This window comes from Caloenas nicobarica, chromosome 1 (assembly GCF_036013445.1).
Source record: "Caloenas nicobarica isolate bCalNic1 chromosome 1, bCalNic1.hap1, whole genome shotgun sequence".
In the NCBI taxonomy this organism is placed as follows: domain Eukaryota; kingdom Metazoa; phylum Chordata; class Aves; order Columbiformes; family Columbidae; genus Caloenas; species Caloenas nicobarica.
In genome coordinates this window covers 97,697,862-97,723,497 of record NC_088245.1, presented here as the reverse complement: position 1 = coordinate 97,723,497, position 25,636 = coordinate 97,697,862, and the positions used below count along the sequence as shown (strand labels likewise).

Below are 25,636 nucleotides of genomic sequence, written 5' to 3'. Positions count from 1 at the left end.
TGCTGCTTAGAGGCCACATCACTTTGTAGAACAGTTGAGTTCTAAATTTAAAACTATTTTTTTTCAAGTCAAATTTGTGCTGAATGTGATTTAAAAAAAAAAGCTGGCCTAAATCTTGAATAAATCCCCTGAGTGTTAGTGCGAGAACTGAGTACTGGCGTATTTTCTGATACGTTTAATGCCATACCTTTATCTGCTCTTACTACTTGGTGATTCCTGTAGTTGCGTGCGTCATATCTCAGCATGGAAATGGAGAACTGCTGTTTCCATGACCACCTGTTAATGATACTAAATGCTGCTCATGCATGCTATTTATGTCAGCTGTATGAGAACTATTTCTTCAACTTCTGCAGTGCCTCGCGAGTTTGGCTTTCCTTCTGAGTGAAGTAGGTTGAGACATTAGTACCTCTGATCACTTTTGCACTCCTCTTACCAAAATGCTTCATACATCCTGGTGGCACATTCAAGGCGGCAACAAATGCAAAGCCTGGGGGTGCTAATGTGTGCTGGACTGGTGTGTGCTTGTGCTGTGGGGCACTGATTCTTCCCATTGTGAAGATAACCTTTCCCTTTCTGAGGTAAAATGAATTTCAAGAAGTTTAAGTGAGGCAGTTGGGTTTACATCTATAGTCACAGAAGTAGGTTGTGTAACAATTAGACGTCTCTGGCAGGCCAGCTTTCTATTAGCATCAATTTTCTAATTTAATGTCATTTGGAGACCTTTTAACAGCACAGAGGGAGGATTCAATGTCCATTTTTACATAGTAGTTTTACATCAGGCACACATGGGTTTTTTTAAAGAACAAAACCCAAGTGTTTGGGCTGGGGAGTGGAGCGGGGAATGGAAATCTCATTCTGACTGTAGCTAATTGTTACATTTGATGCTAGTTTGACATAATGCAAATTTTCTGGAGCAGGTGCCAACGTTTAAGTTAGAATGAAAATATCTAAACTGCCCACTGAGACTGGCTAGTTAAGATGAGAGGTTTTCCATAAATGGTCCCTTGGTAATGGTTTGCCAGGTCTTAAGCTCTAGCCTCTTAAAGGAAGCCGTAAGCAAACCGGTAGGTTTTTTTACCACTTCTGCTGTGGAGACTCCTGGTTCAAGTGTAAAATGTATTGGCTGCCTTGTGGTAGCAGCTGCTTTACCTGCTCTTGGCTGGTAAAAGATTTATGCAGATGCGTACTATTCTGTAGAAAAGCCAATATGGTTCAAGTTCACATTACAGCTTACTTGCATGCATGATTTAAGAGTCTAGGTGTCAGTTCCCTCTGCAGCTAAATTTTTTCACCCAACAATTCAGACTTTGAAGAGTTCAGATTTATTTATTTTTCCCTTGTAATAAAAGTTTCACTGGCCATTTTTCCATTTTAACATACTTCCCATACCTTTATAATCACTAATGCTACTAATAGCAGATGTTCTATGACTGTTGACAGTAGTACTTTGTGTGCTAGAAAGCATGAAACAGTTTGGCACATCTTCATATAAAATATCCTTCAACTTTTACAGGATCAGAGGAGTATGAGATTGGGTTTGCAGTTGTCCAAATGAGAATTTGTTGGGGCATTGCCAGACAAGAAGTTGACAGAAAACTTGCTCCAAATGTTGATTTGGCAGCTTAGTGACAAGGCCAAACTTCTTGATATTTTTCGTGTTTGAGTAGATTTTTTCCTCAGCTCAATTGCATTGGGCAATTGAAACTTGTTGTGTTGTAAACATGGAAGGATTGGAAGCTATTGCAGAGTTGAAGAATTAAGTGGATGTCTGTCTTAGACCCGTTTGTTACTTCTGGCATTGAACTGGTGGCCTGTCCTGACAAGGGCTGTTTCCTGTAGGCGAATGTTAGAATTGCCTCAGGTGTAACTGACTGTCAGTTTTTCCCCATTAAAATGATGTTTAGGCAGTCAAGACTCCTTTGCAGATAGTGAGTCCCAGTGTGGGCCATTGGCTGTGTACAATCAAGATGATCACGTACTCAGAGGATCTTTCCAGCTTGTCTCCTGAAAGCCATTGGGACAACAGAATATCCTGGTAAAGAATAGGAGTAGTGATTTAGCCTATGTTCAGAGTGTTCTGAGAAAGCTGCAACTATATGGCAAACTGGATATATTAGTGACTGGGATACTTGATTTGACATAATTTGTAAAATGGAGGCTGGTTGACAACAACTCACAGCCAGTGACTATCATTTTTGCACCACTTCTGTCTTACCAAAAAATGTAGAAGTTGCCTTTCACAGGAAAGATTTTTCTGAAGAATCTTGCTTTTTTTTCCAGTTTATAATCTGTACCTCTTTATTTTTGTGAATTAGCAGGGCAGGTGGAGATGGCAAAAAGTATTTTCACTGCTCAGCCACAGCAAACTGCTAAAGGATCCGAGTTCTTCTAAAGCCTTTGGTAAAAATTTTGTCAGCAAATAAAGCAAGTTACTGATGGCTTTGGGGGACAGGTAACTACCTCCTCCTTTTTCCATTCCACACCCATCCCAGGGCATTTCTGAATAAATCACTAAACTCTTTCTAACTGTGTAACAGGAATTTTTTTGATGCTGAAGCTCTGCGTGACTGTATCACAGAATCACAGAATGTTAGGGATTGGAAGGGACCTTGAAAGATCATCTAGTCCAATCCCCCCGCTGGAGCAGGAACACCTAGATGAGGTTACACAGGAAGGCATCCAGGTGGGTTTTGAATGTCTCCAGAGAAGGAGACTCCACAACCTCCCTGGGCAGCCTGTTCCAGTGTTCTGGTACCATCACTGAGAAGAAGTTTCTTCTCATATTTAAGTGGAACCTCCTGTGTTCCACTTTGTACCCATTGCTCCTTGTCCTATCATTGGTTGTCACTGAGAGGAGCCTGGCTCCATCCTCCTGACACTCACCCTTTATATATTTATAAACATTAATGAGGTCACCCCTCAGTCTCCTCCCAGCTAAAGAGACCCAGCTCCCTCAGCCTTTCCTCATATGGGAGATGCTCCACTCCCTTAATCATCTTTGTTGCCCTGTGCTGGACTCTCTCCAGCAGTTCCCTGTCCTTCTTGAACTGAGGGGCCCAGAACTGGACACAATATTCCAGATGAAGTCTCACCAGGGCAGAGTAGAGGGGAAGGAGAACCTCTCTCGACCTACTAACCACCCCCCTCCTAAAACACCCCAGGATGCCATTGGCCTTCCTGGCCACAAGGGCACAGGGCTGGCTCATGGTCATCCTGCTGTCCACCAGGAACCCCCGGGTCCCTTTCCCCTGCACTGCTCTCCAACAGGTCGTTCCCCATCTTATACTTTTACCTGGGGTTGTTCCTGCCCAGATGCAAGACTCTACACTTGCCTTAGCTACATTTCATTAATATTTCCCTGCTCAATGCTCCAGCCTGTCCAGATCTCGCTGGATGGCAGCACAGCCTTCTGGCATGTCAGCCACTCCTCCCAGCTTGGTGTCATCAGCAAACTTGCTGATAGTGCACTCTATTCCCTCATCCAAGTCACTGATGAATATATTGAATAGTACTGGTCCCCGTACTGACCCTTGAGGCACTCCACTAGAAACAGGCCTCCAACCAGACTCTGCCCCATTGATTACGACTCTGCGGCTTCTTTCCTTCAGTCAGTTCACAGTCCACCTCACTACCTGATCGTCCAGTCCACATTTCCTCAGTTTAGCAGCAAAGATGCTGTGGGAGACTGCGTCAAATGCTTTACAAAATCAAGGTATAAAATCTCAGCATATGGAGCCATGTTTGGAGGTGTTTCTCCAGCAATTATGTATTTGCAATAGTGTCCTCCAGTTCCCAGCAGGACTGCATGATTTGTCTAGGTCAGCTATACCAAACTGCAAATAAGGAGAAGCCTGGTATTTCCAAAATCAAAGTTGTAGAACTTGAGTAAGAGATCTGTTAGTGCAACATGTGTTACTGAAAGTGAGGAGATTGGGAAGTGTGTGCTATAATGGTTAGGTGTCGTGCAGAAAAGTGGTGCTAATTTGTCTCGGAGGGTTCAGTCTTCACTGAACTAGTGAAAAATCAGTTTTTGACTGTTTGAAAGTTTTCCAGTGTTTGCTTGTTTATTACATGCTACTTTTGTATGTGTACATGTAATACGACTTCTCTGTAGTGACCATTTACATATACTTTTAGTTGAATGTCATTTTAATACACAAGATGGTGTGTACGCAATGTATTTTGTAGTTCTGGGTGGAAGCTTTTCCTGGATGCCACTACCTATGGTCTCCTCCTAAATGAGAAATAACACACTATCCCAAATGGGTTTGTGTAGATGATCCAAAGTTTGCATGCTGTGCTGAAATACTGAGGCTTCGGTGGCTTTCTCTTGAAATTTTGGCTGTTTAAACACGGCTTGTTTAAATTCAAGGGGAAAAGAGCTGCTGATAGTTATGCCACTATAAAAAAAAAAATTGAAATAACTTTTTAAGCTTTACTAAGACTTTCAAGACTATCCAGTGATGACCTTTACCATAGCAATTTCACTCAAACTGGGTGGGTGTGCTTATTTTCGTAGCTTTCATGCAATTAAGTGTAGCTAGCTGAACTACTTCTTATTCTGTTGTCTTGAGACTTAAGGAAATTATCTTCAGATATAACCTCAAAATCAGAAGTTACTGTACAAATGGTGTTTCAGTGACAAAATAGACCTGAATTCTAGTTTGACAGTAAGCTGAATTTTCCAACATAAAATTTTAAAATGAATGTAGCTTCTTATCCCTGCTACTTGTTAGCTGGGGATACTCTAGAAGGATTGATATTTTGCTGTTGAAATTGATGTTTGCTCTCAACATGGACCACATTACTAGTGAGTTACTGCACTAAAGGTACAGCAGAATTTGATAATTTGCCTGACTTGGGTTGCCAGTGGACAGAAGAGGGAACAGATCAGTTAGATTTGCCATTTGCTTTATCTCAACTTACGGTAACTTTGTCTGCACTATGAACTTCTGAACACAGTGGGCTTGGCATATAGTTAAATATACGAAAGATTTCCATCCTTTAGAGTTGTTTTTATATGTTTATCGCAAATAAGAAATTGAATATATTTTTAGGCCATTCGAACTCCATCATATTCCTTTGAGTACTACTTTTTTACTGTTGAAACATGAGGAATGATCCTGGGCTCTTCACTGCTCTAAACCTCACTGGATCTCTTTTGATTTGCTCATGGAATTGCTATTTGCTGGAACATGTCAATCCCAGAAATCCAGGGCGCTTTAATTCTACCAAAATGAGACAGAGCAGTATATTGCTCTGTCTCTAGAGTAAAGTTGGTTTAGCATTGAGAATTATCATTTGCATTGAATCACAAGACCTAATGACCATAGATTTTTGTACAGGAATAGGCTTGAGTAAACTGCCAAAAACATGCATAAATGAGATGAGAATGGTAGCAGTAAGATCTGTGTAAAACTGAGATGAGTGCACAACCTGGCATACAGGCAGGAGGCTCCCAACACATTTTGTCAGAATTTGAAGGTGAACACGGAATTGCTAACTAGAACACAGGCTGCATTGGGAAGGTTGCTGAGCCTTGCTCCTTTGTGTTAATTCAGGTGACCAGTGTGTATAAAATCAGAAACAGTGTAGTACTTTTTTTTTTTTTCTTCTTCTAATTCTACATGGCTGGAATTTTATGGAAAAGTATGTGAACTTTTCCATTTCCTTTCCCTCATTGTAGCACAAATTTTGAGTGACTACAGACCGAACTGGATCAGAGGACTGATCTGAGTTAAGGCTAGCAGCAAAAGTAGGCTGGTCTAAAACTGCATCAAGGTTAAAATTAATAGATGTTTATCTCTTGCTGTGGAAAGGAAAGAGGAGCATGTATGATAAAATTAGTCTCTACAGCACATCCAAAAGCAGCTGCCAGACAGTGACTGAAGGATAGCAAACTGAAGTCCTGGGATAGGAAGGAGCAACTGGGACTAAAACGTTTGTTGACAGAAGAAAGACTTCTGCATATATAGCCTGACACCTTTTTTTAGCATAGGTTCATGCTCTGTAAGGGTGTCTCTGAGCTTTTTCATTCACGTATGTCTTAACTTTCTGATCAAGTTAGGCAAGATGAATCACAATCTTCGCATGGTTTTAAGCCTAATGGAACTTATTTCAAACAATACTGCCACAATATTCCTCTCATCTTCTTTATGTTAGCATCAGAACCATGTTACTTCTAAGTGGAATCAACTGTGTGAGATTGGATGAGGACAAATAGATTTTTTTTTTTTTTTTAAACTTTGCATTTTAGCTGAGTTGGTGACCAGAGGCGATTCACTCTACTGCTGCACTACCACTAATGCTGACAAAGATCAGCAAACTCTTATGTGTGAGAGGGGGTGAAGATGCAAGTGTACAGTGGTGTAGCTGGCTTTATGCCTTGCTGTGAAACTTCATTATTAAGCTTTCAGATTAACTTACTGTTTTCAAGCTATTTTCAGGGCAATAGCTAGATTTGGAGAAAAAAACAAAAAACAACTTTGAAAGCTTGAAGTTGTCAAAGGATCGTCTTTCACAGAGGAAAAAATACTGTTCAGCATATAAAGCTAAATGGGAAGTCGTACAGCCAGTGAAGTTTTGCAATAATAAATCTGTCTTTTTAGTTTGGCTAAAAAAAGGCTAATGAAGAGCATGCAAAGAACAAGGAACAAACATCACTTAGCTTAGATAATTGGAAATCGGAATGTCTGCCACAAGGTCAAGAGAGCTGGTGTTACAGAAGAGCTGTTTCTCTTGGCTTGTCCTCAGGCAAGTTCGGGTAGTAAGCTTACTTTACCTATCCTGAAGCAGATTTTTTGAAGGCGTTTCAACATGCCAAAATATTTGAGGTGTTGGAACAGATTTTTCTAAAGCAATGTCTTTTTCTTCCGTAAGAGACTGAATCATTTTCTCAGTAATAGTGGCATAAATGTTTTACCTGTCGTTTTCAAGATTTAAATTCCATAAAACTACTGATCATGTCACTTGCTTATGTAGAGGGAAATGTTGACTTTCACTGTGCAAAGCGATAGTAAGTTAAAGAAGAAATAACCCTGTGACTTTTATTGGCCAGACTTTATTGGCCAGCTATAAAAACAGAGATGGGAAGGTGGGTCAGGTACTCCTTTTGAACCTGCATACTGATAACATTTTCTTACATTCACAATTACCATTTAACTTTGAACTGTAAGACACCGTGTATTCTGCCAGAACTTACTGAATTTAATAAAGGAGAGACTTTTCATTTAGAATAAAATAGTGTAGCAGAAGCTTAGAATTTTCAAGTTCAGGTGCTAGACAGCATTTAGGTCTCATCAGTACCACCCTGTTGCCCCCTGGGTCCCTGTGTTGACTTCTGTTTTTTACTGTGTATCAAGGAACTTCCTTTAGTGTCTGCTTTTGTTGTTGGGTGGTTTACAAGCATTGTACCTGGGTGGTTGCAGGGATGTCAGAATTTAAAAGGCAGAAGAGCATACCTTTGCAGAAAATCCTCAGAGCTCATTATGCGCTTTGTTTTACCCAGGTAACATTAGCACAAAGTGTGATACATAAGAATAGAAGACCTAATCTATTGAAGAAGTAGATTAACTTATGAATTGCACATGTGAAAAGTATTGCAACTTTTTTTTTTCTTAAATCCTTTAGTTAAAAATACTTAGGACGTAAACAAAACTTTCACCTATTTGATAGGTAAAAATATCTTTATAGTATTTACAGTATTTAATGCCATTTTTTGTTTGGGATTGTGGTGTACGACTTCTTAGTAAAAACTTAATGTTTTAATGTTAATATAAATGAGTTAGATTTTTGTGGTTCCTATTGTTTTGACCCTGTTGTATGTATTCCATTGACACTTTTCCAATATGGATATCCTTATGGAAATTAATGTCTAATAATACCAAAAGAGCTGAATGCTAACTCTGTTAATATGTTTTAATATTTTTTTCAGAGAAACAGGCATGAAGTGTTGGTGTCTGTCAGATACTAGAAAGCACTAGTGTTTCTGAATGAAGTTATCTTTTTTTTGTTGTAGTCATGTTAAAACAATGCAAATACCATATCAGTTCAATGAGCATGTATCTTAATCAGTCAGCTGTCTAAAAAAATACTGCATTCATAAACATATTTACCTTTTTTCCTTTTCCGGCAAGTCTTTTTTACTTGAGGTTTCACTCACTTGCGTTTGAATCCGCATCTTTAACTCCTTTGTGAGGTTCAGTACCTCTGGGTGGTAGTCTCTATGTGCAGATATAGATCTAGACTTGACTGAGTCCAGTCTTAAAATATGTGGGAACAAGCACCACCTTCCTTTTTATTTCAGAAACACATCCAGGTGTTTAACAACTCCATCATAACACCTGCTCATTCTTTTATTTGAGAAAGACGGAAAAGGGCACTTCATTTTAAAATCTCTCTTCATTTTTGCTGAGAACCAAGTTAACTGCTGAGTGCGAGTCATCTGTTGGTAGATGTAAGGTGACTACCTAGTGAGGAGGCTGAGATTCTCTCTTTGGAGTGAGATGTATCCATGTTCTCTGGTATATACTAACATATGACTATACTGTAATTATAATAATGGTTTTATTTTCCATTCACTGGCAACAGCTGGAAAAGTATCTGGATCCAGATTTGCAAAATAAAATGGCAAGTGATCCCTTTGAACAGTGACCCCACTGGGATATAAATGTCCACTTCCTCCTTTGTAAAAGTCAAGGCAAGTAACTGTTGGAGAGCTGTGGACAATCCTTATGGTTGTATGTCTGGAATGAAAACTGGTTATGTATTAAAGGTTTTCTTGAATTCTTGTATAGACAAATCTTACTGAAGTTTGTTTACATTATTATAAACAAGGGATTTTCAAGGAACCCTCACTTGCCATCCCTTGGGTAAAACTCAAATAGCAGTGGCAGCTTTGCAATAAATACAATTACAGCTTCTGGACTTTCCATATACTTATTGCAAAGGTTAACGTGTGCCATTCAGTCCTGACACTTCAGCACATTTCTGTTTAGATTAGTTATTTACAAGCTTATAAAGCTGTTATCCTTAACTCCAAGCATATTATTTTTTGTATTATTTCTTGTCAAGTTGCAGTGAAAATCTTCACTTAACCAAACCAGTCTCCTTTGTCAGTTTTGCTTACTGGTAACAGTATTAAAGGTTTTAACTTAAAGCCATAAGTAACTGGAGATCGCTTTCTAAATGTTAAATTGACCACTGAAGTGGAATAGTTGTGTAAAAAGGCTTTTCCATTCAAAAATTCAGTGTTAGCAGACTTCTAGCAGTTCTTGTTAATGAAGAAATTCCCTGGTTAAAGTTCTAATAAATTTTAGAACAGTTTTATCTCACACAATTAGTGCATTTTGATTGCCCGAAATAACAGAACTGACTCTTTGCATCAGCTGTACAATATGTGCACTTCACAGAAGTAACTAGCTGAAATTATAAGAGCCTGCCGAGGGCTTTTAGTATCATGTATTCCTTCAGCAGAGCAGCTTCAGTTGTACAAGGAGCCTTTTGGTTGTTGGATGGGATTCAGGCTGAGAGAAGAATCCCTGGCCCTTCAGTGGAAGGTGAGGAAAGAAAGAAGATGCAACACTAACTTCAGGGTGCATTAGTTGGAGCCGATAGCTTTGGACAGCCCGTTTCTTTCTTTGGTACCGGCTCTTAGCCCTGTGTTGACTGACGTTAACAGGACAATTCAGTTGTCCAACTGCGAGCTGCTGGTGGCATTTAAGAAGCATTTAAGTGCGCTCGGAACATCCGCGTGGCAGATGCAGGACGAGAGCCGAGCTCCGAGCTGGCTGCTGGATACAACGTGGAATATTCAAGGGCATTTTGGGTTGTGCCCTAGATGGTATTCTCACTAGATGCCTACATGTAGGCACCAAATAAATCTATCGGGAATGATTGTGAAGTGATGGTACACTTTCTAATGCAAATGAAGCATTTTTATAGTTTCTTCTTTCACTGACTTTGAGAAACCAGCATGTAGAAATAGGCAACATCTTTCAATATAGGGGGAGTTAATACTTTGTCGGGCAGTGAGAGTTTTGTATTCTATATTTGGTTTTAGAGTTGAATAAATGTACTGTCTTACAGATTAAATATTGTATATTTTTACAGTAAGCATACTGAATTCAAAGTCATGCTTAAACATAACATTTTCATCTTAGAAAAATCAATTTTTTTGCTATCTTCAGTTATGAATCTGCTTAACTTCTTCCTCATAATCATGGTCTGGAACATGTTTACAACAAAGATGAAAAATAAGTCTTTATTGTATAACTCTTTTAAATAACACTCAAGGACGTTACATATACTAGGACAGGTCTTACTACAAATCCTGACATCTCCAAATGCATTTAAGTACAGCTATTACAAATGGAAATAGTTTGTTGTGTACTCTGAGGTATCTGAAGTAAATTAGTAGTTTCTGAAAGAATATAAAATTTCCAATGAACAAATAGTTCTGTTGATAGACTTTCTTCTTCTCTCATGCCCTTTTCCAGTGTAGTCTGAAAACTACTCTTCCCCTACCTTTCCTTTTAAAATATACTTTCTTTTTTAATCTGAGGCTCTAAATTTTCCTAGCCATGGATTTTAAAAATACCTTGTCTGTCTATACGACATCTTGACATACTGATTTACCTCATGTTACCTGAAAAGTTCAGGGGACATTAGTAGTCCATAATTGACACTTACCCATTTCTCAGATGAGGCACACCTACTTGGGCATCTGTGAAGAACTGGAAGACCTGCCACTTTGGTGACAATTTGAAGAGCTCACACAGGGGCAGCTATCCAGGCAGATCTTGTAAATGGAGAAAAAGGGAAATAAAATAAAATAACTGTGCTGTTTGGGATGAACATAGCAGTTTGAGTCTGTTAAGTAAAGATGGTTTGATTGCTGGTGCTCAGAAGCGTGTTGGCTGTCTGGCTGTGGGATACCAGTCCAAGGAACAGGTCTTTAGTCCAGTTTTGCACAGGGTAACTGCTAGGGCTCTACCAAAGTGCCAGTGCTGGTCTTCTAAAGTGAAATAAGGTGTTAAAACAACTATATACATTATTTGTAGTGCCAGTGGTAATGTTGCTTAGAGAATAAGATATTGCTATCTTTCTTCTTCTCAAAAGTTTGGAAGTGTACAGTTGGAAGGGATTTTTTGATGCCTTGTGGCACTTCTGTTCTAAGCCAATGCCTCATTAGCTGGACCAGTGAACTAATGATGAAGTAGCAAAAGAGTAATTTACAGGATTCTTAGAAAATATCTGGCATTGGACTCTAGGTATCATGAGTTCAAGTTAAATCTATGAAATAAAACTTGTAACTCACTTGAGGTAATTCTGCAGTTGTGAAAAGGAATGCTGCCTCAAATGTGGAGGAGGGAAAAGAAAGGTTAATTCAGACTTTTTTTTTTTTTTTTTTTTTTTAGCATGTGTAGCCTTCCAGTGAAGGCTCCTGGGTTGGAACTCTGCAAATTAAAATCTGCTATCCATAAGCACCCAGTTTTTTCACTGACTTAAGGAAGGATTTTGATCGTGGTAGGAAAGCTGGATATTTTTAGAGGCACTCTGACAGAGGTCATAAGGAGTAAAAAGAGGGTTGGAGTGTTTTGGGGTTGTTTGGGTGTTTTGTTTTGTTTTTCCTCCAGCTCTGGTTGGAAATGAGAGATGGGGTTTAGGCTCTTGAACATGTTTAACACTAGGATGAGCCGCCCTATAGCATTAAGCATTGTTTTAACATTTGAACAGTGGCCTTGGGATGAAAGACTTCATGTTTAATTGCTAATTCTGAGTTGCCACAAACTCTATTGTTACTTGTTATCTTTATTTCTCTCCCTTATTAGCCTTTCTTTTGGAAACTAAGTATAAGATAAATTTGTCTTTACTGAAGCTAAATGCATTTAAACAAATAATTTGCTACTGGTCATCTATTTTTCTTAATAGTAGGGTATATCATGAATTCTTTATAAACACCTTTCTAAACTCTTATGCCATAACTGTGTATAATTTACAAAAAAAATCCCTCTGCAGGGAATCATTTACTAACTAAAGTCAAGCATTTTTTAGGATTTAAAAAAAAAATCTTCACTGTAACTAGATTAAACAGGTTGCTGTTTTGTAACAAAGTTGTCATGCTTATTTCAAAAGTTTGAAGCTGTAAAACTAGAAATATTTAAAAAGCAAATTTTTTGTGACCTGTCTGTTAAGCTAGAAGTCAAAGTTTTTTCTTCTGAAACTGATAGTATAACCTGAGTTATTTCAGACGTCTCCAAGAAGCTGTCGAGTGTATTAAGCTTGAAACTTGATATGTTGAAGCCTGAAGTTGTTTTTATTAATTTTTTAACATCCTAGAAATCTTTCTAAATGACAGGTTTTGGAAATACTCATGAATTTTTCTGCTGTGCTCTCATTCTTAAATAGCTTATTCAGCTTGTCATCAGAAATCTTTTTGAAGGTGTGTTGTAACAGATAATACCAAGAGATTCAAGTCATCTGAGGATGACTGTTATATGTGAATTCATTGTACCTGACTGTCAAATATGTATTTATCTATTTAGGTTCAGACAAAGAAGGAAGAAACTTTGCCTCCATCACTTAGTCAAAACATTCCAACTTTCTATTTTCCTCGAGGATGTCCTAAGGAAAAAGTGAATATAGATGCTGTGATTGCCAAAATTGAGAGAACATTCTCTGAGTTTCCAAATGAGAGGGCAACGTTAGAAGACATGGGGAAGGTTGCAAAGGTGAGAACTTGCTGGCTCTCTGCTTTTAGTACTGTTCACCTTAGGAAAGGAAACATGACTTCCATGTGCTTTTTCTTGCATTGTGTGTTTTCATCTCCTATAAAGTAGAAATTCAGCATTATTGATAGCACAGTTGTGTGGAAATCTTTGCATTAATTATGTCTCAAGTATCCCTACATACTGCTTACAAAAAGTAACAAACATTAAAACAAAACTTGAACTATTTTTTTAGTTGCATAAACAACCAAATACTGAAGGGCACGTTCAGCGTTCTGTATTGACCAACAGATTTAAGGCAAAAGCACTGTTAATATGCATTTTGTTTTCAAATGTTCACAGTTTTTTCTTGTTCAGCATTGTCATGAACATCCATTGTAAAGACACTGAAAGACAGAATGGTTTGGTAACTTGAGATTATAGACCTGTCTTTATTACTGAAGAGATAATTTAGATTTATGGCAGAGAATACTGATCTTAGAAAGTGGGAAATATTTTTAACTTCCGTGTAAAAGACAATAAGCTAGTTAAATTAAGTTTCTGTTTTGTTACATTGAATCAACACATTAAATACTACTGCAAGTCATGGTCTTGGTAAATGCATCTCAGGTTCTCATCCCTGTTTCTGTCAATTTGCGTTTAAAGTCCAGGGTCTAGAAAACAGAAACAAAGACTTTTCACAAGAGCAGGACTGGGGATTCAGAAACTCCTTGTTTGCCTCACCAGAAGCATTTAACTGCGAAGCTGAATGATAGGATTCCTGCCTTCCACAGCTCCTTTCCATGTACAAGTGAGGAGAGGTGGAAGAGACCTTTCCGTTTCAGCAAGAAAGGTGGAAGGGTCCAATCCCCTACAATTCAGTGATGAAAGGCAGCCTCCTAAAGCATAGGGAGAAATCCGCTAAGTCTGAGAACAGTGTTCATAAAACTGAATTTTAACAAAATTTTTTAAAGTACTGGTTAAAGTATGGCAGGAGAAGTAACTGTCCTTTTGCTCCATGTGACCTTATACATCCTGCTGTACTCACGAACTTATTTGAGATCCACATGAGATTCTCAGTGATGACAGCATGACTGACTACACCAAGTCATAGTTTTAGGTGAGAATCATAGAATGTCCTGAGTTGGAAGGGACCCACAAGGACCATCGAGTCCAACTCGTGTCCCTGCACAGGACAACCCCACAGTTCACACCATGTGTCTGAGGCCTTGTCCAGTCTCTGCTTGAACACGGTCAGGCCTGGGGCCGTGACACCTCCCTGGGGAGCCTGTTCCAGTGTCCACCACCCTCTGGGGGAAGAACCTTTTCCTAATATCCAACCTGAACCTCCCCTGGCACATCTTCCTGCCATTCCCTGGGGTTCTGTCACTGGTCACCAGAGAGAAGAGCTCAGCGCCTGCCCCTCCTCCTCCCCTTGTGAGGCAGCTGCAGCCCCATGAGGTCTCCCCTCAGGCTCCTCTTCTCCAGGCTGAACAAACCTGGTGACTTTAGCTGCTCCTCACACAGCTTCCTCTCCAAACCCTTCACCAACTTCGTGTCCCTCTTCTGGACACTCTCCAGTAGCTTTATATCATTTTTATCCTGTGTGACCCAGAGGGCCGCGAAGTTGGTGAAGAAGTAGGTACTTACCTCTTATGACTGAGGAAACTTGGAGTAGACACAGAAGCAGTCCTGTAGATATATGGGAGCACCGAAGTTGTGAAAGTGTAACTTTTGGGGATCCTGAAGCAAGGTCCTGCTGCTCAGGGCAGGCTGATCTACCACTTAAAATTGGGTAGAAGATGTGCATGCATATGCAAGGATGTAGACAAGTTGAGCCATCTTCTGAGCCAGACAAATATAAACTTGCTCCAGTTTAGAAGTTGTGTAACTGTTTGTGCTGTCTTGAGCTCAGCTTGAAGATATCCAGCCCTTTAGCAGAGCTTATTAGCGCAGACTCTGTTCAGCTGCTTAGAGCATGGACAGAGCAGACACGTGACTGCATTCATCTGTTAGCAGCGCTGCAAGTTGCCCTGTGTTTTGCTTTCCGCTCTTGGATTTCAGCTCAAAGCAGTTGCTTAAAATTCTTTTGGAAGGTGCAGCTGGTCTCAGAGACAGTTTAAAAAAAGATCTGTGCCTTAATGTTTTCTTCTTAATGCTTGGAAAATGGAATTTTTGAAAGATTTATAAATGAGGGAGTAACCCTCAGATAAGCAATCAATGAATGACTTGATGTATACTTTAATTCTAGGCTTGTGAATGCCCACTTTACTGGAAAGGTCCTTTGTTTTATTGTGCTGGAGGTGAACGAACAGGATATGTGTCGGTTCATAAATTTGTTGCAATGTGGCGGAAGTAAGTAGATTACTTTTTTAGAAGTACTGCATTTTTTTAATTGAAATGTGATATTTTAAGCTCTGAATGAGATCTAATCTGTAAAGGGGAATAAAACATTTTCCCGTAATCAGCTATTGACAGCAAACTTGTACCTGGGAAAATGGAAGTAAATCATCACTTTAACATAAACAAACAAATCTTTATTTACAGTGTTCATAGATTTGTAAAGTGTTTGGTCAATGACTGGCTGTTTATGGGAAAAGTGAAAACCATGGCCATAACTTTTAGATGCCTGTTGCGGACAAAATGCTTTTTCTTCTTTCTAGCTCTCCTTCCAGTTCTAACTGAAAAATGTCCTTTCATGTAATCAATAACATGGAGTACCCACCTCCTTTAATATAAATGTATGATACAGTACTGCTTTGGTAAGTTCACTTGGAGTGTATTTTGATATTTGTAATTAGCTCTTGAATTAAATGTTGTGGTCGCAGTTTCATAGGCCTTGCTCTAGGATCCCCATACAAGGTAGCATGAGCAATTTTCTGTGTAGAGTATTAAATGGAAATATTTACATTTCAGAATACTTCAGACCTGCTATGACGATGCTGCAAAGTTTGTTCATCTTCTAATGAACCCTGGATGCAACTACTTGGTGCAAGAAGACTTCATTCCTTTTTTACAAGTAAATTGCAACTAAAACTGGTTCTGGAAACACAACAAAATGATGAGCTGGCAGAGTCCTAGGTTTTGAGTTTGGGGTTTTTTTTGCTTGGTTGTTTTTTTGGGGGGTTGTGGTTTTTTTGAGCTAGACATACTTTTTCATGGTATTCATTAAAGTTTATTAATAGTATTTAGTGTAACTCACTTTGTATAGTCCACTGAGATGCTAGTGAGTGACTTACTTTACAGTTAATCATTTTTTATAAAGTGAGGCCTTTTGTAAAAGGTATAGTAAGATGCAAGTATTTAAAATTGCTTGCAGGAACAGCACATGTATCAGAATCCTTATGGTTTAGAAAAGCAGGGCATCTTTAAGTCAAAGATGCCCTTTGGCAGGCGGAGTGGCATATGAATTCCAGGCCTAATACAGTTTCTCTCAAAGAGTAGCAAACGACACCTTTGCTAATGAATGAACAAAACCTCCATTAGCTTTTACTGAATCATAGTCAGCCACAGAATTACAAGCTACAATGGTCAGCAGCATTCAAAATAGTCTTCCCATCTAAAATACAGGAAAACTTTTGTTTATCTGGCTTCTTTAAAAGATTATTTTTAAAAAGTCAGCAGTTTTATTTATATGAAGCATGCTCCAAATGTAATTATCATTAATGATTGTGGTAGTTAATTTGAACTGTTTTGGTTAAGGAAGCAGAATTGCTATTCTGTGTGAATTTGTATAGTCACTTGAATACTGTTTGGGATATTGTTATTCCCTCTTTTGTAGGATGTGGTGAATAGTCATCCTGGCCTATCATTTTTAAAAGAAGCAGCTGAATTTCATTCTCGGTACATTACCACAGTAAGTGATTTTTATTTGGAAAAGCTACTTTTTGTTAAGTAAGTAGGAAAAACAATTATTAAGGTTAGTCAATATGTATAAGCATCTTCGTCCATTGAGAAAAGTTGTATATTCTGTCAGTCTTCATTTCTACATAACTAGAAATCTTGTGAAGAAAAACTCAATTTCTTAAGCATGATAGTTTTTCTTAACATCTATAAGAAACTGCTGAACTTAATACTAATAAGAAAAACACTGAATTGTAATAGTGTAGGATAAGTTAATGAACATTAAATGAAGAGCAGACTGTTATCTTAAACACTTGATTGTGGCTATAGACTGCACTGATTAGAATCTTGACCTTACTCTTGGTTTTATGAAATGGAATTTTGAATGAGAGGTCTACGTTAACGTGATTATGTTCAGTATTAAGTAAAATAACAGTAATAGTGAAGCTGCTTGCTACTTTACTCTCTTGGGATTTTTCTTTCTAAGCAGGTTTTAGACATGAAAAGTTCTATTTCTCTCTTCCCAGGGTTATGTGACTAAAGTATTTGTTCTGCACCCAAGGGAAAAATCAGTGACATTAAATTTTCTCATCTGTAGACTAGACAGCTGATTCTACTGAAGTCTCAGAAGATTGAAATTCTTCAAAATGACATTCAGTTTGCTTTGTGCATGTGAAAAATAGCTTAATGAATATTCTCTGACAAAAAACATGCAGAGTTCATCATCTTTTATCCAGTTTATACTTTGACCCAGACCAAAACTGTGGCAGATTTTTGAAAGCGTTTGGTTTTGGTTCCTCATATCCTTCTTGTAGAAACTGCCAGCCTATCAAGTATGTCTGACTGCATTAGGTTTTGCTTCTTGTTATAATGATTACGTGAGCTCCCAGAAGTTTCTTGTCAGATGTCACTGAAGGAGATGTTCTGCCTGTAAGTAGTTTTCTTCCTTAATGGATTCTGGGTTGTCTCAAAGCCTGCTCTGCTTAAAATTGTCCTGAAGGACCATGGGAGGGAAAATGTCCTGCCATTTGTAGTTACTTTTCTTTGGAGGAACAGTTTATTTGAGTAGGCCTGAGTCTAGCAGTATTGAATAAATTAGTGCTGGCGGTACTTTACTAACAAAATTGAGTATGGTCTTCACCAGAAATCTCTGTTAAAGCAAAAATCCCAAAAGTAAACTAGTATTGTTGTGAATATAGCAAGAATATTTGGAATACTACTCCGTAGATCAAGAAACAGCAGGACTATCTGCCCTTTCTTGTCCTGTTTTAGGATGCAGTAACTGTTGCTCAATACAGTCTTCTAAAATTCTGTCCTGCAAGTTATTAGTAATAATTACAGATGTTTCTTCTGTAAGATGAAGTAAGGCATTTCATACCTTTGTTCCAAGTAGCTTTACCTTGCTGCATGAAGCTTCATCTGGAGGATTTTGTCAGCATTGCAGTTTAATGTCTGTTCATGCTAACTTCCAGTTAGAAGTTAAATGATCTGGTTTTCTGCTATATTTGTTTGTATATACATACATGTATATCTGAGTATGCATACATACATCAGATACGTCTCTTTAGTGAAGCAGGTGTCTTGTAAGTGTTGTTCAACCATGGAAGCAGTCAGTTGTCTGCTGGCGTATGGGTTGGTTGGTTGGTCAGTCTAGTGTTCAAGATAAAGCTGAAATATATGAAAGTTCAACATATGTTCGGGATAAAGCTGAAATATATTAAAAATGTTTTCCCGGACAAGTGAGATACTGCATTTAATTTGCAAGTATGCTGTGTACGTATCTGAACTATGAATTATTAAAATCGTAATCTCTATATTGCACCAGTTCCTCTCCCTTCAGACAAACCACTGTGCAGCATAGTAAAGAAAGCAGTTCTCTGACAATTTGCTTATATTCTGCTTCAATTCACTTTAGAAAACAGGGAGTTTTTTTAAGTCTGTTCCCAGTTGTCTTTAGCAAACATTCAATTTGGGTTTTATTTTTAGACCAGTTAAATGTGTAACAGATGAGATAATGACATGCAGATGGATTAAGTTGCAAAGCTAAGGCAAAGCCTTTTTAGAAAAAATTGCTTTGTAGTGTAAGCCAAAAATGGGCCTTTCCTAAACTCACAATTAGATTTGAGCTAATTAAGTTTCAGAAGTAGGCTAGTCTATTCTCTTTTCTGGATTTACTGAACCAGCTGTTCTTATTCAAAGAGCTGCAGAGCTTCCTGCGTGCTACAGTTTAAGCTTTATTTTAAAACTTTGTTACTCTTCTATTTGTAATTTAGAAATGATTGGTTTGTTTAAACTATCAACTTACTGCAATTAAAGTCTGAAGTGATAAAAACTTAAATAATAAAATCTTTCTTTACTTTGGAAGAGGTTTTATTTGGGGGAAAAGGATTCCTAAAGACGTGGGGGTTTTTTGGCTAGGAACTAATGTGTTGTAAATGAAATGGTACACATGCAATATTTGGTCTTGCTAATTAGCAGGTATAATCAATCTTCAGTTAAGCACTTATAGTTTGTAATACACTTAAATTTTCTTGTCTGCTTTCATTAGTGGTGAATGACTGACTTGAAATGCGTATTTGGTTAACTTTTGTCAAACTAATTAAGGTGAATACTGAATTCAGTTAAGAAACAGAAAAAAAATTTATTTAAATGTCTTATGTTTATAAACTAAAGCTAAGCAAATTATGCTGAATGGATGAGTTTATCAAAATAATGTACATGTCAAACTGATTTAAACAATCCTGACTGGATGGATTTGTTTCTGGTTCTGATATTAGTCAAGGCACAAGAACTAATTGTCTTTCTTGCATAGATTTTTTTTTAATGTTCTTCAGTTAGAAAACATTTATGTACTACTTTTACTACTATTAACAGGGGTTTTTTTCAAGTAATTTTAAATAGAATAAAATTAAATAGAGAAAAGCATATTCTGTCTGCACCTGTGGGAAGTATTTATGTCAAATGTTGACTTAAGAAGCGGCAACATCCCCCCATACTCTGATCCTTAAACAGTCCCAATCTATCTCTGTAACTTCATTTATGAAGTAAAATATTCTTATAGTAAATATAGGTCTTTAAATCTGAAGTAATGAGATATATTAAGAGGTTTATTAGATGACAACTTGTAGGTCTGAAAGACTGGGAGATAGTGAAATGGCCAATAGACATATGCTGGATTGCATACAAGTATTCTGCAGCTTTACTGTGTGAGATATGAGTACTGCAGTATTGAAATAATACTTATCAAAATGAGTTTAGATATAGATTTAGAAATGACCTGGTAATATGACATATAAGAGAAGGATCAACTTGCTAAGTAACAAGAATAGACATAAGGGGAAGATGGAGTTCTGTAATGCAGCTGAGCTAAGACTTTTTTTTTGACAAATGTTTGAGAGGGTATTTAGTTAGCATACCTAAGATCACCTTTCCGTTTTCTATTTCTTGCAGGTTATACAGAGAATATTTTATACAGTAAATAGGTCCTGGTCTGGGAAAATAACTTGTAACGAGCTCAGGAAAAGCAACTTTTTGCAGGTACATAATGTCTAAAATTTTGCAAGACAGATGTTTCTACAAGTTTAAAAACCTCATTAACTAAATGCTTAAGTGAGTAACATAAGTAGCATTTCTTCCTTTTCCAAAAACTAGTGAAGGCTCAGTTGCATTAGTTCTCATACACTATAATATATTTAAATGTCATCTTTTATCTAAAGCTGTATAAGTGCATATATGATTAGCAAAAGTCTGGCTGATCTCATTCTTTTGTGGACACATTCAGTTTCTACTTGGTGTGTTCAGTCCTTGCTGTCATGCTGCATGGTATGCACTCTCTCTGCAAGATAAAAATTGTTCTACTGAAATAGTATTAGATATTAACTTTGTTATGAGAAGTCAGATCATTCAACAAATGTCTTACAAATTCTTTAATGTGTTCTGTTTATCCTTCTGGTAATAGAATGTGGCATTATTGGAAGAGGAAGCTGATATTAACCAGCTGACAGATTACTTCTCATATGAACATTTTTATGTTATCTATTGCAAATTTTGGGAGCTGGATACAGACCATGACCTCTATATTGACCGGAAGGATTTAGCTCGGCATAATGATCATGGTATGACAAATAAAGCACCTTTGTTTACGTGTATTAAATGTCCTGTAAACTTTCAGCTGAGGAAGTGGTTGACTGCCAAGGCCAGTGTTCATGAGTCTCTTGGCATAGCTGATCCTGCTGACTAACAAAATACAGGACAAGTCATCTGTGATGCTGCTTTGTGTCTAGCAATACCGAATTTGATGAAAATTGCGAATTTTGAATTCTGATCATTTAAGTCTTGGTATATTATAACCTCCACTTGGCAGTTTTGGGTTGTTATCTTGGAAACAATCCATTTTACTGATATTATTCAAGTGGTGTGGCTCTTATGGCAAAGTATGGAAACAGTGGAAAGGCAAACATACATTCAGGTACTTTGCTTATTGTATTTTAAAGTTTTGCTAATTCAGCTGCAGTACATTTTATTTTAATGCTATTTAGCAGCTTTGTTTTCTGCATTCACAATATACAGTGACTGTGATTCTGTCTTGCACACTTGTACCTATTTTAAATATTCTTGTAGCATGTATGGAACTGTTGAGGTGTTTTCAATGTTTTGTGTCCATTGTCATCTTAAAAGTCCCTTCAGGACTCGAAAACTTACTTAAGCAGAAAGAGATTATGGAATATTATCCCACATTAGAAAGAATAAAGACAATTCTGATTGATTGCTTCTGAAAATTTGCCTGCCGAAGTCTGACAACCCTTTAGGTCACTGAGGAGGGAAAGCTTCTTTCACTTGAGAGATTGTTAGTACACTCTAGAAGTACTCTGCTTAGTACACTCTAGAAAGGAAGCAGAACCGATACCACGCCACTTCCAATATAGTTTTGCATCCTTTAAACCATGGAATATTGGTTAAAGCTTAACAGCTGCTGCTTAATGAGAACTAGACTAAATGAGAGCATAAAATGGATATGATAACCCAACTTTAGTCTTAAGCTTCTATTGTTTGCATGTCAAAATGAGATAATCAGATTTCATAAATCTCTTCCTTTCATACTGGTCTAAAATTAGGCTGCATCAAACACTTAGTATGCTAAATAAAATAGAAATGTATGTAGCTGCTGTTGAGAAGGTTGAACAACTTCAGCATTTCAAAAGTAGATAAGAAGCAGCAGCACATATGCCTGAAACAAATCTTCTATCCTGCAGTTCTGGGGATAAATGTTAAGCAGGGACTGGTGTCCTTACTAGAATAATACAGTGATAGCTTCACCATAAGTATATAAAACAGATGAATTGTTTGAATGGTTAACCACCTGCTTTAATTATCAGTATTTCTACAATGCTGAAAATATATTACAGAGCTAGAATAATGCACAGTAATTATTCTGTGAGAATAGTATCGTGCTGCTTTGAATACAGTCCACAAATTCTTCAGGATAAATTGAATATCCTTTACAGAGGTAGTGCTCGGTTAAGACATGTCTCTAAAATCCCTGAAATGGTTTCAAAATTAGAAGCCTGGATCAGAACCATGTCAGAAATAGACCCATGTCAGAATGAGTTAGGTATGTTCATTATGTATTAACGTGCCAATTCTATTTTGGCTCTTTGTCAAAACCAAGGTCATATAAACTGTAATGGCACTTGAAAACATGATTTACTTGTCAAAGAACTGGTAAATGCTGTCTTACTAATCAGCCAATTTCATTACTTTTATTGTGCTACTATTTCTGCATCAAATCTGAATTCAAAGTTGGATGGTTCTAGCTTTGCTTTGGAGACTGCGTTAGGTGATCTCCAAGAGAACTCAAAGGGATTAATGAGCGCTACACTTGATGTTTCTCACAGATGTGTATATTTTAGAGGTTTCCAGTAAACTCGGCAACTGACAATACCAAGCAAAAATAACTTGTATATAATTGACGCTGTTTTAAACCTTTTTCCACAGCAATATCAAATAGGATGATAGAGAGGATCTTCTCAGGAGCAGTAACAAGGTACTTATTTTATATGCTAAACTAAATCCAATTTAATATTTATATATTTGCTTGTTAAATGAAGTGTGACGTTCCCAGAAAAAACGCTTTCCCCTTGAAATGGAACAGTGAATTTCCAGATTTAGTATTGTGGTTTCAACTCTAGTAGTACTGGAGTGCCCTTGGAACCTTGGCTTAGTGCAAGTTATTTAGTCTCCTTTCTTTACCTGACTGAAAACTCACCATAGGATATTCTATGGTTTTGCAGGGATGGGAATGAAGAAGGGAAGAAATGTTGGCATTGTCATTTTTCCATCCCATAAACCTGCAAAATTTTCCAAGGGAACTGGGCTTTTCAGTACTTCTGATAGAATCAATGCTTATTGTATCAACAAATATTTTTACAATATCTCCAGTTGTGTTTATTCACATTTTTGACAGTCATTCTTCATTGTTCCCAGTTGATTGGCTTATTCTTGTGTAGTTGTGGCATTTAACTCATTTTTGAAATATTTTGTAGCACAATTTCTGCAGCTAGCAAGTGACTGAAACAGAAATAACAGAACAAAAGCTGAAATTAGTGAAATGAGGCTTGGCAGGCATATGTCTAGTACTTACTCCTTGATGCAAGTTTTTTGGGCAAGACAAAACATACTTCTTATGTTGCTGGACATCTTGAGAATAAAACAGCAAAAAAGGGATTTGAGGCATGAAATGTAATATGTCTCGGAACTGCCTACCTGACTTCTTACTAGAAAGGTTGACCATATATCTTCAGAAAGTATTTGGATGCCGTGTTCTGTGGTGTAAGAGTAGAAACAGACAGCTATGTTCTTGCCACAAACACTTTCTGCATGTTTTTGTTTCATTTTTGTCTTCATATTTCCATTCTAACACTTTTAGCTGGTAGAGTTCTGTACAGCTTTAAGTTCTCATCACTTTCACCTGAATAGAAATTGTAAAAAGCATGTCTGCTTGTATATAATATATATATATTTAAAATGAATTGACATATTGTTTCTGTTAACAATTAAGCAGTGGTATTGCTGCCTGGGAAGGAAAGCTGTAAGTCCTTCTGGACAGAGTGCTGCCTCCTTCTTCCAGCTGCTGCCTTCCTCTTTAAATAGCCATTGCAGTAGGAACAGAACAGAGTGCACAAGCTCCTTGTCCTGAATAATCAAGGTTGTCTGTGATAAGTCACCTGAGGAACACTGCATCCTTTAGGGTGCACCAAGGAAAATAATGTTTAACTTTGGTTAGTAAAAGCTAGGTGTTTTAAAATAATTTTTGTATCTTTTCCCCTGTTGACCTTCAAGGGGTAGGAAAGCACAAAAAGATGGAAAAATTAGCTATGCTGATTTTGTCTGGTTTTTGATATCTGAAGAGGACAAGAAGACACCAACTAGGTAAGAATGAATTTGTGTTTTAGCAGGTTTTCCAGTCTTTAAATAGTGACCACTGATGTTCAGCTGGAACTGTACTGGAAGAAGCTAAATGATAAAAACACGAGTGGAAAGCTGGGCCGGTTCATTGCATCATTCTTATTTATCATTGTCTCCTGTTGTTGCTGTTGTGAAAGTCTATTTTAATGACTCCTAAAGGCTAATCAAGTGTTACTGTTCCATATGCTGTGTGTGGCCTCCTTAGAGACAGGGTCATAGATGAAGTAAATGGCAGCTGTTCCGTGATACCAGTGACTTTGGGAAACCAGGCAGCCAGCATTACCTGGATAGGATATTGATAAGAAACCTGTTGAGTGATGTGTCACTGGCTTGTTCAGTATGAAAACAGAACTTGAGTTTTGATGCACGATTCAATTTTTCATTGGCTCCCTTGAGTTTTTATGTAAAGCCACATGTTTTATTTGTCTCCTCCCTCACCCATTCATGACTAACAAGTGTGTTTTCAAATGCAGTATCATATGGCACAGCAAATACCTGAAACTCGTACCACAATAGGAGGTGTTTAATGACTTCCTATGGCATAATGGAATGTAGTCTTAACTCTAGTTTTGCATCTGTAAGTAGCGTAGCCCTTAAAACGGGCAATATACATTCTTAAAATTCTGTTTGTGTAAACAATTCTTTGCTATTAATTACTGAATTTCAGCATTGAATACTGGTTTCGCTGCATGGATCTTGATGGGGATGGTGCTTTGTCTATGTATGAGTTGGAGTATTTTTATGAAGAACAGTGCCAAAAATTAGATAACATGGCCATAGAACCTTTGCCATTTGAAGACTGTTTGTGCCAGATGCTGGATCTCGTGAAGCCACAATATGAAGGTAATAAAATCTGTTTTCATCTCTAACTCCTGTTTCTCTGGGTTAGGAGATAGCGTACCCATAAGAGCGCTCAGTTGGTCACGCAAAGAATATGGCTTTGTGTTGTCTTTTCTCTGAAGGCTGTTAGAGCTTGTTAATCGAATGATCTTCTAACAGCAGCCAGGCATTTGTTTTCATACTAAAATGTAGTATGCTGCTTTCGAATTCCATGTAGGCTTTTATATTGGGCTTGTAGCCATGTTTAGCCTTAAAGGAAATCCTGTCACTATCTGGCTGAGGTGATGCTCTCAAAAAAAGCTCATGACTGTTCTGTTCACTTATCTCTTGCCTGTTCCAGAACTCATTTAATTGAGATTTCTTCAGAGAGAACAGTTTCTAAACAGTGTCTTTCTCTGTAGATCAGTAATGACTTATTTGAGGTTAGAAGCCTAAGCTGCCCCTAGGAAATTCCTGTCAAGGGGCATAAAGATAACTGCATACTAAATTGGTTTTGGCTATTTTCTACATGAATTTGAACCTTCAGCGACCTGCGTTCTACCTTCCTGCATTTGACATATATGATCTTTAGCTGATTAAACTTCACTTTACGTTTTGCACCTGAAAAAAACGCATGACGTGAGCATGATGCTCACTTCATAGTTGCTCTTCTGTGCTGCTTAATACTAAAAATATTTTTGTATGCTTGGGTAAACATATTACTGTTGTGTCAAGAGGGATATCTTGCATGTTCATGGCCTCCACCTCTGTGCTGTTTCTGATGCTTGTCTCACAAGTTGATA

At 37.7% G+C, this 25,636-nt stretch overlaps 1 protein-coding gene across 2 annotated transcripts in view; it reads left to right on the top strand.

The window, feature by feature from the left end:
* The window catches only part of PPP2R3B (protein phosphatase 2 regulatory subunit B''beta), a 54,502-nt gene that overhangs the window by 18,917 nt on the left and 9,949 nt on the right, over window positions 1-25,636 (top strand). For both annotated transcript variants that reach the window (XM_065627264.1, XM_065627273.1), the window contains exons 2-10: window positions 12,546-12,731; window positions 14,959-15,062; window positions 15,624-15,726; window positions 16,489-16,563; window positions 20,001-20,087; window positions 20,509-20,665; window positions 22,545-22,593; window positions 23,889-23,978; window positions 24,682-24,857. In XM_065627264.1, the coding sequence (XP_065483336.1) occupies window positions 12,546-12,731; window positions 14,959-15,062; window positions 15,624-15,726; window positions 16,489-16,563; window positions 20,001-20,087; window positions 20,509-20,665; window positions 22,545-22,593; window positions 23,889-23,978; window positions 24,682-24,857 (1,027 nt within the window). The remainder of the gene's footprint in view (window positions 1-12,545; window positions 12,732-14,958; window positions 15,063-15,623; window positions 15,727-16,488; window positions 16,564-20,000; window positions 20,088-20,508; window positions 20,666-22,544; window positions 22,594-23,888; window positions 23,979-24,681; window positions 24,858-25,636) is intronic.